The sequence below is a fragment of the Pongo abelii genome, chromosome 2, assembly GCF_028885655.2.
Source record: "Pongo abelii isolate AG06213 chromosome 2, NHGRI_mPonAbe1-v2.0_pri, whole genome shotgun sequence".
Lineage (NCBI taxonomy): Eukaryota > Metazoa > Chordata > Mammalia > Primates > Hominidae > Pongo > Pongo abelii.
In genome coordinates, this window is record NC_085928.1 from 147744514 (window position 1) to 147763453 (window position 18940).

General features: G+C 39.8%; 1 protein-coding gene across 8 annotated transcripts in view; it reads left to right on the forward strand.

Annotated features, from left to right (window-relative positions):
• The window catches only part of ARMC8 (armadillo repeat containing 8), a 111296-nt gene that overhangs the window by 63372 nt on the left and 28984 nt on the right, over window positions 1–18940 (forward strand). For all 8 annotated transcript variants that reach the window (XM_024244091.3, XM_063721592.1, XM_024244093.3 and 5 more), the window contains 3 exon segments: window positions 13611–13693; window positions 14003–14084; window positions 18787–18873. In XM_024244091.3, coding sequence (XP_024099859.1) covers window positions 13611–13693; window positions 14003–14084; window positions 18787–18873 — 252 coding nt within the window.

An 18940-nucleotide genomic window follows, 5' to 3' on the forward strand; every position in this document is an offset into this window, starting at 1 on the left:
AAGAAAAAAGGAAAGCAAAGAACAAGAATTTGTCTTCTATCCTCTTTTTCCTAGCAAAGGAAGTTACAACTGCAGATCATTGTAAATACGTGATATAATGTACTTAAAATATTTAGCACAGTGTCTGCCATATAATAGGTGCTCAATAAATGGAAGCATTTATTAGAATATCTAAGTAATTCATTGGGAGATTAAAAATATATATTTTTAAGTATATTAAAAGATGACCAACATTGAAGGTGTAAATAAGAGGTTTGCAATGAAGAAAGTTATTTTATGCTATAAGTTTCTAAAACTTTATTCCAGTAAAAGAAGTTATGTTTTAGAAACATAGGCTCTTTCTGTAGAGTATTTCTTGATAACAAATTGTCTTGTTTATAATTTTATTCTAAAATTTAAAATACTAATTTTTAAAACTATTGTCATAGCATGCCCTCCAAAGTGTATTAATTATTGGTTAAAATCTTAGATAATAGATGTCTTAAGAAAAGTAAGGAGGCCAAAATCTACCTAACTTTCATCACCTAAGTATCACTGCTTATGGTTGTCATGGATGTCATTTCTTCAGAGTCATTCATACAAAACCATATCCCCAAAATATATGTTCACATTTTGAACCAATGTAATTTTTTCTGTATTTTCAATGCTGTAAGATTTTAAAGCATATTTGTAAATTTAGGTCAATCTTAATATCTTTCTGCTATCTCTAAAGATTGCTGGCTGGGCATGGTGGCTCACGCCTGTAATTCTAGCACTTTGGGAGGCTTAGGTGGGAGGATTGCTTTAGCTTAGGAGTTCGATACCAGCTTGGGCAACATAGCGAAACTCCGTCTCTACAAAAAAAAATACAAAAATTATCCAGGCCTGGTGGCATGCACCTGTGGTCCCAGCTATTTGGGAGGCTGAAGTGGGAGGTTCACTTGAGCCCAGAAGGTCGAGGCTGCAGTGAGCCGTGATCACACTGTCACACCACTGTACTACTGCACTACAGCCTAGGTGACAGAGCGAAACCCTGTCACAAAAAAAAAGATTGCTGAGCATGCATTCACTTTGAACATTTTTATTTATTACTAGTTGATCTTCTGGGTAACAGTATAAATGTACCGTGAATTTATATTGTTAAATGTTTTGCAAAGTTTAATGATTCTAAATGGGCATTTAAAAGGCACAGCATCAAAATTTTGTATTTTTCTCTACCATGAAATCAGGCAGATGCAAGGGATTATTTCTAAGCCTTAGCCTGCATGTTGAAACAAATACCTTGTACATTTTGAAGGTTTTCCATGGTACCACAGAAGTAGCACCCTTCAGGACTTGGCTCTGCTACTGAATAGCAACAAATTCATTCGGAATTCATAATTCCTTGCCTCAAACTGTGGTTAAGTTGTTAGTTACCTTCTTAAATCCACCAAAGAATTTTGCAACATTCATTCACAATGGTAAGTATTTTTAAAGAAATAACCATGACAAGACCAGGTTTTGCCACTTGCCCACAGTATTGAGACCTTTGGCCTTCAACATACTGAAAGAAGCAAACCTGGGAGTGATAATGCTGTGTATATATAGAGGTATTTATAAAATGACGAATTTTTATTTCATAGTTTCATTAAATGGAGATATAAAATTGAGTGTTATACTATTTGTGGTATGTCCTTTGCTTAAGCCATTGAAAGTATGATGGAGAAGTTGGTTTATTGTTTATTATCTAGTTAAAAGACAGAGGTTATATACACCAAGAAATGGGCTAAAATATCTTTATTCGATCTGTAAATCTAAATGTTGTGACTTAGTTGGATTTTCAAGAACATTCTTTCTGGAAATGAATGAAATGTTTGGAATAATTAAATATGTATGGAATAGTAGAACTTGAAAAGATTAGGATTGTAATAAGAATCAGGGATTGTTGTTGTGCTCTTTCCTATGATTAAAGTGCTAGCATAGGGGTTGGTAAACTACAACCTGTGGGTACTGTTACCTACATTATAATTTTGTAGCTTGCAAGATAAAATTTTTTTTGCATTTTTTGATGGTTGGGGGAATTAAAAGAAGAATATTTTCTGACATATGAGAAGGAAATTAAATTCAAGTTTATGTCCGTAAAGTTATATTGCCGTACGACCTTGTTGGTTTATGTGTTGACTTTTGACTGTTTTGCACTACCAAGGCAAGTTGAGTAGTTGTGACAGAATTGTATGTCCCACAAAGTCTAAAATATTTACTGCTTGGCCCTTACAGAAAAAGTTTGCCCACCCTGTGCTAATACTGCATAGCTAACTATAAACACTTTTTTTTTTTTTTTTTTGAGACAGGGTCTCGCACTGTCGCCCAGGCTGGAGTGCTGTGGCACGATCTTGGCTCACTGCAGCCTCCGTCTCCTGGGTTCAAGCGAATCTCCTGCCTCAGCCTCCCAAGTAGCTGAGATTACAGGTGCCCGCCACCATGCCCGGCTAATTTTTTGTATTTTAAGTAGAGACGGGGTTTTCACTATGTTGGCCAGGAAGGTCTTGAACTCCTGACTTTGTGATCCACCCGCCTGGGCCTCCCAAAGTGCTGGGATTACAGGTGTGAGCCACCCCCCACCGGCCTAAATAGAAACTCTCATAAACCAGTTTGGTGAAATACCAAACTTCGCATATGCCTGTGTGTACTGGCATATAGAAAGAAACAGGGCCCTGACCAGAAGAGGGAGAAGCTAGTTGTCTGACTTTCTGAAGAAAGGCATTATCAATTATCAATCAATTCTGAAGAAAGCCAGTAGACGTTGTCACTGGATACTTTCCTACATACTGAGTCCCTTGTTTGAATGATTTTGGCATGTGACAGACCCTAGAAAAATTAGATTAAAACTATGGCTTTGGGTTATGATTGGAAATCTTAACTGGGTTCTGTGTATTGGTTAGCAAAGTTGTCTGAATAAGATTTTTCACTATGCTTGAGAGAAAAAAAAATCTAGTTCACTTTATTAAGCAAATATCTATTAAGCCTTTGCTAAATATAAAGTGTTAGGTGGTATGGGGCAAGCAGAAATCATATAACTCATATACTTAAGTCAACAGAATCTGTTTGGGAAACCATATACAACAGAAATATAACTACTACCATTTGTTGAGCACTCACTATGTGCTGGACCCTGTGCTAAGCATTAGCACATTCTCTCCCTTAATCGTCATACCACCCTATGAGATAGTTTTTGCAGATCAGGAAATCAGCAATTTGACTAAGGCCCCCCAGCTAGTAAGTAGTAGAGTCTCTGTCTTATCCCAGTCTCTCTGACTCCAAAGCCTATGTTTATAACTATTAACATCACTTTACACATGCTAAGTTAAATACCATTATAGATCCAAATTATGGCATAGAATGGCAAGAAATTTTACAGAAGAGTATACGATTAGCCTAAAAAAGAAAATACTACAAACTGAGAGAACTTGGTATATAGCTTAATAGTTTGTCCTAGCTGTTTACAAAGCATTAGATTCAGAAAACGCCGTTTCTCTCACATAGCTTTTGGTACTAAGTGGGTAATAAGATGCTTTAATCCATCTGTCCACTCATCATGTAACATTGATGATGTACTTCCTGTATGCTCAGAATGAAGCAGAAGACTGGCATGTACTTTGTGAATGCTTACAGTTTAATGTAGTTAGGGAGATGAGACACTAAATTGCTATGTAGTAATTCCAGAGCCTCATGTGTATAAAAAGTCTGTCCACACTGAAAACCATTTTTGCCATGAACAGTGCACCCAGATATGATTAAGATATGACTGTAATTGAAATAACCTATTATGAATGAGTCTGGAAAAGTCCCTCTCTTATAAAGAAGTTTATTTGGAAGATTTCTCACCTTCTAAAATACTAAAATCATTTCTTCAGAAGTTTTGACCCATAGAAAATGAGGGACCTCCATATCTGGGTTCCTTCTGCATTAATTTTAAATGTTTTTCTAAGGACACTATCTAAATATGATTTTGTTTTATTGTAGAGAGGAAGTATCCAGAATTATGTATCAAGGTGCTATTTTAGCATTTTATTCTGTAGACAAGCTTCTTTATGGGAATAGAATTAAACTTCAGGCAACATTTTGAAATCCTTGAATCTGTTAATAGGTTACTTCTTTGTCAGTGGTTGTTCACTGGAATGTAAGCTATGTAAAAGCAGTACCCAGCATATTGTAGGTGTTATACTTTATCTATTGAGTAATTTTTATATGTCTGGACCTGAAAATTTAGCCAGCTAACCTGTGGGGTAATAAAAACTGTGAGGGTGCATGACTGTGTATATAGAGGAATAGGGGCTGAACAGGCATTGTGCTGTGCAATTCCTGGGCAGTGAATTGTTCATGTGCCCAGGATGGCAAACAGGAGGAGACAGATGGAAGTCTCAGTTATTTGTATCATAATTTATAATGGTTTTATTTATGTGTTAAAAGAGTGTAATTCAGTGGCTGTTAAGGCTGTATTCTGCCATTAAGCTAATGATTAAACTTTATGAAATTGAACTCATAGAGAAATATTTTTTGATAGAAGTATTGATCTGTTTTTCTGCAGTATAAGTATTTCTGATGCAATATGTTTATACCTTTGGTTTTGGGGAAAGGAAAAGTCGACTCAAGAGAAAACTCCCACTTTTCCACAAAGTGTAGAGAAGTTTAGAACTTTCTTCTAATGTTTCTTCTAAACATTTAACATAAACGACTTTCCCAGCTAGTAAGAAAATAAAAAGATATAAATGACCTCAGGTGTAAATGACAAAATATCATGAGGCTTAAAAGCAAAAATGAAATACAGAAACTTAAGAATGGGCCCACAATATGTACCCCTCTTCTTTATCTTCTACCCCTAAAGTGAAGTGATACAGCTCCAGCTCCCAGGCAGGCAGGCAGGCAGGCAGACAGACCTACAGGAGAGGCTAGATGCTGATTTAATTCAGTACCTTCAAGAGAAAGGATCAAAAAGAGGCCCTACAGACCATCTCTTAGATGGTGGGTTTTTTAGGTCTCCAGCTGAGAGAAGATAGACTATTTCCTCCCACCCCATGCCTCCCAAACATTGTTCTGTTTTTTTTTGTTTTTTTGGTTTTTTTTTTAGATGGAGTCTCGTTCTGTTGCCCAGGCTGGAGTGCAGTGGCGCGATCTCGGCTCACTGCAAGCTCCACCTCCCGGGTTCAGGCCATTCTCCTGCCTCAGCCTCCCAAGTAGCTGGGACTACAGGCGCCTGCAACCACACCCAGCTAATTTTTTGTATTTTTAGTAGAGATGGGGTTTCACTGTGTTAGCCAGGACAGTCTCAATGTCCTGACCTCGTGATCCGCCCGCCTTGGCCTCCCAAAGTGCTGGGATTACAAGCATGAGCCACCGCGCCGGGCCAACGTTTTTCTGTTGACTCAAGATCATGGAGTTAGAAGAATTTGGTATGAATGTGGGAGTGGATAGCAGTGAAAGAGTGAGAAGAGGGAAGAAATATTTTGTCAAGTGTTTACTGAGACCCCAGAATATAATATATTCATCAGTGATCTGTTCTAAGAGAAGCTGAACAGCTTTTTCTCATTTAGAAAAAAACAAAGGCCGGGAGCGGTGACTCACACCTATAATCCCAGCACTTTGGGAGGCCGAGGTGGATAGATCCCTTGAGGTCAGGAGCTCAAGACCAGCCTGGCCAACATGGTGAAACCCCATCTCTACTAAAAATACAAAAATGAGCTGGGCTTGGTGGCATGCGCTTATAATCTCGGCTACTCAGGAGGCTGAGGTGGGAGAATCGCTCGAACCTGGGAGGCGGAGGTTGCAGTGAGCCTAGATTTCGCCTGGGCGACAGAGTGAGACTCCATCTCAAAAAAAAAAAAAAAAAAAAAAGAAGAAGAAGAAGAAGAAAGAAACAACAAAACTGCCTTTTACTGTAAAATTCTTTGCTAGAGGAAAATGTCCGAACATCTTACATTGGAGCAGTGGCACAGGTATTACATAACAGCGTATGCATGGGAAACCCTACAGTTTTTATTCGCAACAGATGAATTGAACTTGTGGCTAAGGACAGTAGAATGTTAGTTCCATTTGGTTACTATCTGCTAAAGCTACGTCCTGATTCTAAAATGGAGGTCAGATGAGTTGAAATGTCAGTGGAACTCTGTGGTTTCTTCCCGGTTTTTCTTGGCTTATCTTTTCACTGGCTGGCATCCTCTCTGACCTTTGCCATTTGTACCCCCAACCAAAGCTGAATCATTGATTTGTCATTTTCTCTCTGGGAGGTCCTGTAAAGTATATCTTTTTTTCCTTTTTTTTTTTTTTTTTTTTTTTTTGAGACAGAGTCTCGCTCTTTCGCCCAGGCCGGAGTGCAGTGGTGCTATCTCAGCTCACTGCAAGCTCCGCCTCCTGGGTTCACGCCATTCTCCCGCCTCAGCCTCCCGAGTAGCTGGGACTATAGGCGCCCGCCACGGCGCCTGGCTCATTCTTTGTATTGTTAGTAGAGACGGGGTTTCACCGTGTTAGCCAGGATGGTCTCGATCTCCCGACCTCGTGATCCGCCCGCCTCGGCCTCCCAAAGTGCTGGGATTACAGGCGTGAGCCACCGCGCCCGGCTTTTTTTTCTTCTTGTTCAGTTTATTAATGATGCCCCTTCTTGCCAAGTATAGTATACTAATCTTTATTGGCCCAAGATATCAATATATAGTCTGTGGTTTCTACAGCAATGATAATTTTTTATAGTTCTTTTCCTCTTTCCTTGTTTTCGAAGTCAGATCTCAATTTAGTTAAGGCTAAGTGAAAAATCTCATCCTTAAAACAGAGTGAGTAGAAAGGACCTCATACTGGAAGTAACAAAACCTGGGGAATGGGGAAGGGTGCTCTGGCTGCTTTGCTGCAGTTTGCCTGAAGAACCTGGACCAGTGACTTAATCTTTCTGAACTTCAGAGACCTCAGATAAGACTATTTCTAAGACCTCTTCAGATATTAACACTATTCAGCCTAAAAATGAACAGGCACAAATGTGTTTAGTTCTGTCAGATAGTTAAGTCCACTCCATTAAGAGAATGCAGTAAGAGAATTGGTTTTCCAGTTGAACTGATTTAGGAGCAAGCACTGCAACTGCCCTTACTTGATTCGTGGAAGACCATGTACTGTTGGAGATTTTGGATTTGGGTTTTTTGGTCTTTGGTTTGTTTTTGTTTTGCTTTACTTTGTTTTAATAAAGGAGAAATGGTATGAGGATATACTCAGGAATAATACACATTAGGTGCTCAAGCATTTCCATGATGTATATGGCATGATGTCTTTAAGTATTCTGTGGTCATCTTATAAAATCACATGGTCACTTCCTAAAACCTAGTGAAAGATCGGTTTTCCATTTGGGAGAATGGATCTCTCCCCTGACTCTTGCTGGTTCTACCCAGTCTATCCAGATAAGCTGGTTGTATATGCCTATTTCATTCTAGTATCTGCCTTCTTACCTCATGGCCCTTCTCTTTCCTCCCTAGTCTCTACCCCATTTCCAAAACTAGTGTCTTGATGGCGCTGACATGAGATCTTGGGTTTATAGTGCTCGTTTCCTAAAAAAAAAAAAAAAAAAAAAAGTAAGTGAGGAACTCTAGACCTTAAATAAATGGTCCTGCTAGGAAAGACTCAAGTGCGTGTCCTGGGACTTGTCTTTATTGACACTTAAGAGACTAAATTGCCATCCACACCCAGCAGGTTCAGTCTCTGTTATACATCCTTTTTCCTTGCCAGACCTACTCTCTCTCCCTGACCTCCCTGTGCTGTACCCTGCTTGACTGCTTAATCCGTCCTGCTTTAACTAGAGTCTGGATTTGATACCTTATCCACTTAGATCTTAAATGGCTGCGGCTTGTGATTTTCAGAGTTTAATTCCAGGTCCTTATTCTTTCTGGCCAGTTCTGTCTTGTTATTACTCATAATCCATTAAAACTTTATCTGGAAACTTTCACAAAAGGCTATTTGGAATTAAGTTATATTTGCCTGGCTATTATGCACATTCACATAAGTGACTGATGTTAAGAGAGAGCCCACTTTGCCACCCACTGCCTTGACACCCCCCAACCCACCCACTTTGAATTGTCTGAGAAGTTTGCTGACACCACTAAGAATCTACCTGGTTGCAGTTTCCACATATTTTGCTTGACCTGGTTTCAACACAGTTGAAGCTAAAGTCCAAGCTAAAGTTTTTCTAGTGTCTGAAGAATGTTTCATCCTGGATAAAGCTGGAAGAATAGTTTGTCTTGTTTTTTCAAAGACCATATCTCTGACTGTTAGTTCTTCATGTGCCCAGAGGAGAAGATGGCTTATGTCCTGGCCACAACTAAATTTTGGATCTACTAAAGCTCATGGAGAGCTGGGAAGTTCCCTTGTAGCCAAAGGCCCATTTTCAAGTTGTTGGAGTTCCTGTGTATACCATAAACCACCACCTTAGTATTATCTGGATTCTGCATTTTCCCCATGATCCTCTGGACTGAGTGCCCCTCTTTCCCACTGGTCATAAAAGTCTTGTCCCGATTACAGGGGGCTCAGATCCTGTTCTAATAGATCCTTATCTACTCCTGCAAGAGCAGCAATGCAAGAGACAGTTTTGCAAAAGCATGTCGTAAAAGCTAAAGACACCAGCAGAGAGGTATACAGTACCTGGTCCATTGACCTAAAACGGTCAGTTGAGGATACAACATTTTTTGTGTTACTTTATTCTGTGGGTTACAGCCCAGGCCCCTAGAAAAGCCTAGGAAGAAAGATGGCCTCCTCCACTCTGAGGATTCAATCTACTACAAATACCCCTTCTGGCTGGGCACAGTGTCTGTGTAACAGAGGGCACTGTCTCTTTTTCTTTTTTAGCAGATCCAACCAGCTATGCCACAGGGCATATTTGCTGAGCTATGGCCGAGGAGTCTCCAACAAGAACCATGAGGGAGAACAACTTTCAGCTTTACTTGGCATTGCTCTTACATCCTGGAAGGACCTAAGATGCCTTTGCAGGTTGCTAGGACTTGGCACCCTCCATCATATCAAGGCTGTGGAGCACGGTACTGGGGTTGTTAAAAGGCACCATGGAGGACATGTTTTATTGCTCTTGGCTTTCCAATCCCATGTTTGAAAAGCTGTCTGGTGCACTGTTAAACCTTCATATGGGTCAGAGGGCTGTGGCAGCAGCCACTACCAGCTCCTTCCCTGCTGACCTGAAAATTTTTTCTCTGGACTGGATTCCAAACCTTTTCCTGTCTTGTGATCACATTTTTGTCCTCATTTTTGTCAGTGTATTCACGATAATGCCCTTTGTATCCATACACAGATGGTCTCCATGCCCTCAAGCTTGCAAAACCCTAGTTAGATCATATTGTCCATACCCTTTTGGAATTCAAAGTTTACATTCTAATTTGTATTGTTTTTCATTCTCACTCCCAGACTGATGTGTTGTTGGAGAAGGTGGACCAGAGATTCAAGCATGCTTTCTAGAACCCTAGCAGGGTTACTGAATTCTCTTCATTACAAGTTCAGTTACAGATTCAGGCCTTCTGCTATAGACATTCTGATAGACTATGATCTAAGAAGGGTCAACTTGTGCCTGAGGGGAAGACACCTCCAGATAGTTTTATGACCTGACTTGGAAAGCATTTACCAGCCACCTTATAGCTATACTCTGTCTCCAAAGTATCAGGGACCATACACCCCTAGAAACTTTAAAAGAAAGCAACAAAGCTACACTCTTAATGTTACAGTGATTGAGCCCTAATGTTTTTCCACTGTCCAAGATCGTAAAATTCCTGTTCTTGAGAAAAGATGTCTTCCTACCTTCCCTTTGTAGATGCTTGTTTCAGTGTGTGGCCCCGTGGTCCCTGTCATTCCCAAGGTGTTCTTTCTACCATGAAATCAAGCACCATAGCACTGAAACACTTAATTGCGCTTGCTTATTCAATACTGTGAGTTTGGTAGGAGCAAGGGCTTTCTCTTCCTCACTATTTTGTTTTTGAGTTTCAAAACCATGCCTGTCACTCTCTGGGCACTCAGATATTTGCTGAATACATAATTATAGAAATGCAAGTAGGAGTTGTGCCATTTGCCTTTCCTTGCCTTCTCCTTTAGCACTCTAAGTAGACCTGAACCGTTCTCCAGGCTCTCCTCACCCGCCTTCTTCCCATGTTCCTTCTAAACAACATGGTAGTTTTGTCCAGACTGACTAACATGATCCTTATTCATCTGCTGATTACAAAAGATTGGAGATAAAATAATCATTACTGTATCTCCTCATTTTACTGAAGGCCCAGAGAGGTAAATTGCCCAAGATTATACAGCAAATCCACTCCATAACATTCCATTTCCCCTGCTTCACCCACTAGGCTGGCTACCTACTCATTTTATTTCTGATCATCACTCTATTCCCTTTCCACACATCAGCCTTCCAAACTTTGGGAAGAGGCTACAGTCTGGACTTTAGCCCATACTAAGCTTGTAGAATTTTCTGTCACATCTCTTGTGTGGAATTAGGCTTTTTCTTGGTGCTAAGCAACTTCAGGGATTTGTGACCTATGGCTATACTGAGATATACTTTATTAAATGCCTACGATTGCTACATCATTCTGGTTCTTTGGTAGATTTACATCTTTGGTTGAATGTAGCCAGGAAACCTTATCTAGAAACCTCTTTCAAGTCTTGGCCACACCGAGGGCAAGCATCTGGAGCCAATGCTAATAGTATTTCTCAGTTCTTTCTGGAGAGTAACCATGTGTTCAATCCATCCATACTTCTACCACCACCACATTCTCTGATGATGTTACTATATCCAGTATAGGCAGTTGTTTCTCCCAAGTTATCACTTCTCATTCTTAAGTAAAAATAATTTCCCAAGCCAGAAGGATCTTTCAGGCATAAGCATCTAGTCTTCCACTGCCTGAAACTTTTGCCTTAGGCTTTTGTTTCCTTCCCATACTGAAGGTACTGATTTGGCCTTGTCTGTTTGAAGAACAGTGACTAGTGCATGATTGAAGTAACCCAGCCAGTCTTTGATGGTTGCTGTAGCACAGAAGATTAAGTAATTTGGAAAACACACTACTATGACCCCCAAGGAAATAGTAATAAGGTCCCAACTAGTTTAATGGAATGCAAAAGGAATGAATATAAGGTATAGTGCTAAGTAAATTGTTTTGGTTTTGTGTGGTAAGGGAGGAAGAGTTGGGGTCAAAATTAGCACAAATGTAGGGCCTGGGTGGCTGGGAGAATGTTAAAATACCGTTAGCAAAAACAGAAAGACACAGAGAACAAGCAGGTTTAGCCAAGGCTAGGAGGTGGGAGGACAAATTCAGTATGAGACGTAATAGATTAGAAGTTCCACTGAACATCCATGTCATATTTATTAGGCAATCAGATGTATGGAGCTAGAGGTCAGGAAAGAACTCTAGGACAGAACTTTAGAAAATTTCCCATACTGAGTTGGTTTTGAAGTCACAGCATTGTTATATATAAGAGATGGAGATGGACAGAGCCTTTATTGGATATATGCCTATTTAAAGATGGAAAGTGGGGAGAGGACTAGCTTCAAGAGGTTAAAGTTTGGACACTTAAACGTCTTTTAAACAGGATTGAAAATGAGAGGGCAGAATAAAGATGTGAGAACATTATGGAAAGGTAGTTTTTGGATCAAGGTAGATAGGCTTTGAGCTTGAAGTACCCAACCTTGACAAGAGTAAAGAAAACAGCAAAAGCATGGAGACCTTTCATCAGAAGTGGGAAGTTGCAATGTGTGTCCCCAAAATAAAACAAGGTCCCTACGAAGATGAGGTGGGCACAGAGTGGCTGCGAGCATGAGGGAGGCAGGAAGAATTTGAGGTAAGAGGTAGCTACCATAAGGAATATGGGCATCTCCAGGGGGTTACAAGGCTGGTCACCAGCAGTGAGGGTGCCGCTGAGGTGGGATAGCTTACACGGAAAGAACAGACATGTTTGGTGGTTTTACTAGAGCAACATCAGCAGTTGGTATCTGGAGGAGGAGTAATGAGTGGTGGGAGGACAGTGAAAAAGGGAAACTGTCTTCTAAGTGGAGTGTCTGAGCAGGACATCCATGCTGGGGGAAAAGGTATAAGAGAGTCACAAAGAGTAGGTAGACTGAGAAAGGGAGGAGTTTAGGGGCTAGAGGTGACAATGAGGACAGAGAGTGGTTGTGCATATCAGTAAGAATGGAATTAGGTTTGGTCTAGGGCGAGGAGTAGATCAATATGTAAATGTTTTGGAAACTAAAACACCAGATAAAAATTACCATTCCTAACCTACAGCTAAAATGTGGTTCCCTATTCTTAATAGATGATGTTTTCCCTGATCATTGTTAATTTCAACAATATTTTCTTCTCTTCCTGTTTGGCTGAAACATCCTGAGGTTTCCCACTCTCTCATGTTCTAAGGTCAGACTTCTGAATCCTCTCATTTTAGTCTAGGTCAGTGATCTTCAACCTCGGCTGTGTACTGGACTCACCTGAGGAGATTAAAAAAAAAAAAAAAATTTAAGTGCCTAGCCCTGACCCTGAAGAATCTAATTTAATTGGTCCGCTGTATGGCCTGGACATAGGATTAAAAAAAAAAAAATCTCCCCAGTAATTCTTCTGCAAGGCCAACCAAAGTTAAGATCTATTGGTCTAGGTATTCTCCCAGGTGAGAGTAACAACTCCCATTAATGAGTTGCCCATATTGGGAACTAGCTGGTGAGTACAAGAGGACTACTTTAACCAGGGCTATATTACAAGTGTGGCTGAGCATATGGACTCTGGAGTCACATGCCTGGGTACATATCTCAGCTCTGTGATTACAGGAAAGCTCTGTATTATCCAGAATAATGCCTACAGAAGAGTGAAGGTTAAATTGAGTAATATAACATGCTTAGCACAGTGCTTGGCACATGGAAGAACTCAACAAATGTGTTTGTTAATATTTGTGTTGTGATGTTATGAGTACTTTATTCTAATATGAAAAGGCTGTTTTTCAGTAGGCCCACACAAGTCAAATTCAGTTTCTTTCACACACTATTTATTTTGTATCTAGACATTGTTTGATGACGGAAAATTGCAGGTTATCTTATTTTTAAGTTGAAACAATAAAGCTTCATGATTATAGTGATTATATGTAGCAGCACTTAGTGCTATAGTGAAAGATGGCAAGGGTTACTTTTCTAAAAGTTTCAGTTGGTTGGTAAGAAATAGCCACAAGGTGGCTCTGTCAGAATCCCAGATTTCATTTCATGAGGGCTGAGCATGGACTGTGATTTCTTTAGAACCTCACTCTGGAAGGAACCTGCCCAATGAGAGTTCATTTATTTCGTTTCCTTTTTCTCCAGATTCTTTATGTAACACCTCTGCAGTACTTATACCATTTAATTTTTGTTTTAAATGTCTTTTAAAATAAACAACATAACCTGCCCCTTACGCCTGTCATTCAGCCTGGCCGGTCCTTAGTGGGCTAGACCTACCTTTCTGATGAGCTGCCTGCCCCCACCGCAAGATGATTGTTTGAGAGGTAAAAACTCTTGCCAAAAACAACGTTAAACTTTTAATGGATGTTAACATACTTGCATTTACAAGCAGTGAAGTTTGTCACCTTCATGTTGTTATTTATGCAGCATTAACCTTTTTCTCCAGATCATTGAGACTGAAAATATGATGGACCGAATTGTGACTGGCTTGTCTGAGTCTAGTGTCAAGGTGCGGTTAGCTGCCGTCAGGTATGAGCTTTAAATGGTCTGAATAAAAACCTTTTGCCATGTATTTAACCTGTTTCCTTTCTGGTCCTTCACTGAGTAAACACAGACTACAAATGTTCCTCAAAAATCTGCTCAGGTGAATTCATAGAGTGTGTAACATTGTCTAACAGAGAGCCCGGCCTCCAAACCCCGTGAAGTGGTCTGATGTAGTTCACTTAACAATGTAGATGTGCTTGAAGTGTACATTAGTCATTGTAAAATGCCAGCCAGTTTGTTTGAAAAGTAAAAGTTTTGGTTTCTTGTGAAGCTAATTTTGATTATTCTTTGTAGATGTTTGCACAGTTTATCCAGATCTGTGCAGCAGCTTCGAACCAGTTTCCAGGATCATGCTGTGTGGAAACCTTTAATGAAGGTAAGAAGAAAGGGTCAGCCAGTAACAGCCGTACTCACAGACCCTAGAGTGAGCTGAGCTAGCTAACACTACTCCCTGGTCTAGGAGTATGTCTGATTTTTGTGTAGAGCATTATGAACACTTATCTCCTCAAATCTGATATTCTGAGCATCTGCGAATGCTTCATGTGTGAGGGGGAACTACAGGCCTGATTTTCTTTTTTTTTTTCTTTTTTTTTGAGATGTAGTCTTCTAGCTCTGTCACCCAGGCTGGAGTGCAATGGCACGATCTTGGCTCACTGCAACCTGCACCTCCCCAGTTCAAGCGATTCTTCTGCCTCAGCCTCTCGAGTAGCTAGGACTACAGGTGCGCACCACCACGCCTGGCTAATTTTTGTATTTTTAGTAGAGACAGGGTTTCACCATATTGGTCAGGCTGGTCTTGAACTCCTGACCACGTGATCTGCCCGCCTCGGCCTCCCAAAGTGCTGGGATTACAGACATGAGCCACTGCGCCCAGCCAGGCCTGATTTTCTTTTATTAACTAAGCTTTAGTTACTCATCTGATCTCCCTATTTGTTTAATATTACACCTTAACCTTATATCCAGAATTATCCTTGTAATTTTTGGTTCTGAAAAGCAAAGGAATCTGCCATTTACAGAGATAATGTGTCGTTCTTAGTCTCGGCAATCCCTGGATTTTTTTTTTTTTTTTTAATAGACACAAGGTCTCACTGTCACACAGGCTAGAGTGCAGTGGCTCAATCATGGCTCACTGCAGCCTTGTGCCCCCCGGCCCAAGTGATTCTCCCACCTTGGCCTCCCAAGTAACTGGGACTACAGGCATGTGCCACTATGCCCGGCTAATTTTTTTGATTTTTTTTGAGACAAGGTCTTGCTAAGTTGCCCAGGCTGGTTTTGAACTCGTGAGCTCAAGTGATCCTGCCTTGGCCTCCCAAAGTGTTGGCTAGGATTACAGGTATGAGCCACCATGCGTGGCCCCTGCATATTTTTTAACATAACATTTTCGGTGTTAGGTCTTCTCTTCAGGCCCCTTTTGTCCCCCTCAAAAAAGGTTCAGGGCAAATGAATCTGAATCAAGACTTAGAGCATGCATCAAGTGGCTGCTAATAATGTTATCCCCCGATACATTACAAAACTTGGTCTTTGGTCTATCATTTTTTTTCTTAAGTGATCATATACCTTGCATTTAGTCAACTTAATTTTTTAGAGTTTTGTTTTGTTTTTGCATACCTGCTGTGTACTAAGCAAAGCCTTCAAGTACAGTGAGCTACCAAAAACATTTTATCACAGAACTCTTACTCTTGGCTTAAAGCTTTAGGTTTAGGGGGCAGGGGTATCAGTGTGACAGAAATAGGCAAGAGACCATTCAGGCAGGAAGAATATAAAGTGGGCTTTGAAAGCAAGAGGAAAACAGGAGGATTTTCTGGGGAGCAGAATAGCATGAGGAGAAACATTATGCATGGTATATGTAGGGAACAGCAAGCATACCTTTATGACTCTAGTGGAGCAGTGGGATATAATGAGACATACCAGTGGACAGGTAAGGACGAAGTGGAAGAGTTAGACCAATGCCACTGGCCTTGGGAATTGACATGCTGAGTGGTTCTTCCATTGAGGAGGTTCATCTAGTGACAGAGTATATGATTTATGTGTTGAGGTCCTGGAATAAAGCAGTAGGAGTGGCTTAGGAAAGACCATATGAACCCTGGAGCTACTTCAGTGGAAGGAATGATAGATTGAGTGTATGATTCACTACTCAGGAGCTGTCAGGGGGACACCAAGAGTTTTCTATTTTCTAGTCTAAAAAAGTGTCACAATATGGTCTTATGAGGCCTATCAGAACAGTATGTTTCTTTAACAACTTATTTTCAGTGGGCCTGCCTAAGCAGTATGTAACATTGAACTTGACCCATTTTCATCCATTGGCACATCTTCCTGAGTGTCACTCTTTTTCACCCTATTAGACATATGTCATCTCTTCTGAATACTCCTCATTCTCTGATATTCTTTTGCTTCCTGAACCTCATTAAGAGCCCCAAATCTCAGAATGGTTATTTACCTACACTCTACTCTCCAGCTACAATATCAGTGCCTTTCTACGCTTGGAACACACTTGCTTATGGAGTGTGCCAGCTCCCACCAGCAAAAGTTTATTTCAGGTCCACCATCCCTTATCCAAAACTGTTGGGGCCAGATTTGACATTTCTGGATTTTTTAAGGCTCTCCTCAGTTAAGTGGTGTTTTCTTTTACTATTCCCTCTCTTTATTATTCTTAGATTGCACCTTTTTCATAGCAGCTTGATCTTGATTTATTGATTATCCATTCAGGAATTTTTAAATGCTCTTCTGCTTCCCCAAATAATTCCCTTTTCATCCAGAGCCATTTTCCCTGCTCACTCAGCTCAGTAGCCCTTATCATACAAATCAGAAATGGAGTAACATGGTTTCTCTTTAGTTCTTTCTGTGAAAAGGTCTGGTGAGCATTCTAGAAGGGTTTTATATACTTGGGTATATGTGGATATAATCACTCTCAAATTACAATTTTGCTGTATGTTTAAACTATAGTATTAAAAGCTTGGAGGTAAACAAATGATTTACTTCCGATACTTTTTGGTCTCTAGTCGAGAGGCATAACTGTTGATTTTTCCCATTTGCTTTTCCATGTTTTTAACAGTTGGTTAACAAACTGCAAGAAGGTAGACATTTGGTTTTAATTTAAAAAATTATTTGTGACTATTTTTTGTTCCTATTTTGGTGAAATTGTTTGGTCAGTGTTAGATGTCAGCTTCTGAATTTCACATGTCATACCTTACACTGTGCCAGGTAAGTGGTTTTTAAGTTTGTAGGATCTCTTCTGCTTTAGTTTATCATTAGATGTTATCTAATTTTAATGTTATCTAATAAAACTTGATAAAAACAAATTAATTTCTATAAACATTTAAAAAATGAATTATGTCAACCAAAGCAACTTTTTAAAGACTTGATAGGCATTGACTTATTTCAACCAGTGTTTCTAAGTAGTATAGTTTTGGAAAATGATTATTTCTCTTAATCTAAAAACAATTATCGAGCACCCATTTTGTGCAGTGCTACTGAGTTGCTACAGGCCAGTATAAAGTAAACCATAGATACATAGATTATTTCTTCAGGAAGCTTAACTCTATTAATTAAAGGGGAGATTGGCATAACTGCACAAAGAATTTGAATAGGTTGATGGTCATGAGGATCCTAAGAGAGGTCACAAATCATGGCAATGGGACCGCAGAGGAGGACAGAATGACTTCTGACTGAAAGGGCTGGGATGACTTTAAAGCTTGGATGGGGGTGTACTTGAGAGATATAGGAAGGGCAAGGAAAGGAAAGGGTGAATAGGGCCTTAGGGAAGTTGTGACAGACACAGAGCACAGCATGCATAGTATATGAGATTTGATTTGATCTTTATCAATGAACAGTCCATAGGAGAGTTAAAACACAATATCTTAGGAGAGCTGCTTCTACTTTATAATTCACGCTTATTCTTAACTTGAGAACTTCAGATTTTGTTTAGCCAAGGAAAGCAGATAATATATTTAACTGTCTGAAATTTTTTGTGATTACCCATTTCTGGTTTGTATAACTAGAGCTCCTAATACTCCTTTTGGGATCCTAAGCCTGAGCCTGATCTGATCCCAGATGCAGAGGATTTAGTTGAAGTGATTATTGCATATAAATGGTGGTATTTATGAAGACCTTGTCTCTTAGAATCTAGAAAGAACAGGTTCTAATAATAGCAACTAACATTTATCATCATGCTGTGTTGCCTTCTAGTTCAGTGAAAGTCCATGGTAGTTAGTTTACTGTATACCTATTATGTGCCTGATAGCATCAGCAATTATGGTACTAAATTACCATTTTCAAAGCCTTACTTATATAGCCGTTACTATGTGCCATTTACTCTTCTAAAACCTTTTTATATATTTATTCTCATCACAATCCTGTGAAGCAGATACCATTTTATAGTTGAGGAATTCATGTACCTATTTAGTTGTTGAGCCCAAATTTGTATCCAAGCAGTCTATGTTTTTCATTTCCCTGCTACAGTACTTCCCTTATTATTCACTATATCACATTTAATCCTAAATAGTTCTATCAAGGAGGTCTTATTTTCCTCAATTTATAGATGAAGAAATACAGGCTCAGGCTAGTTAGTGGAAGTGTCCAGTTGGAACTAGGTCTGTGTGATTCCATTTCTGAGAACCAGTCTTCCACACTGTCCTGCCTGTGCAGTAGTAGCTTGCTTGATTCTTCAGTGCTCCTGGTCAAACAAGCCCTTCTAAGGACACGTCAGAAAGTCAGGCTGTAGGACCATTCTGTAGACTCATAAGGGGCTTGACTGATGGAGTAGAATGAGCTCACTTACCCCAGAGCAGTCCCTTGGCCTTCAAGCATTTCACGTAGAGTATCTTTCCCTGACATATCTGTCTCCTCCCTGCAAGAGCCCCCAGTGAGGCTGCAGCTTCTCCAAGCAAGACAGATTTGAGGGCCTTAGTCAGTCATAATTATAGCACTAGGAAAAGTTTGACACAGTATCAAGTGGATTCTTCCTATCTCTCCAATATGAAGAATCAGGTTGAAAGATAATTGTTCTTGTTTTTATTTATATTTTATATCTCATCTTCATCATTCCAAATCATTAATAGTATCCTTTTTTAATTCCATAGGTTTTACAAAATGCACCAGATGAAATCCTAGTGGTAGCATCTTCCATGCTATGTAATCTTCTTCTTGAATTTTCTCCAAGCAAAGAGGTTAGTATTGATTTTCTTTTCCTAGACTTTGCCCAATACAGCTAGAGCTTACTCAAATACTTTTTAT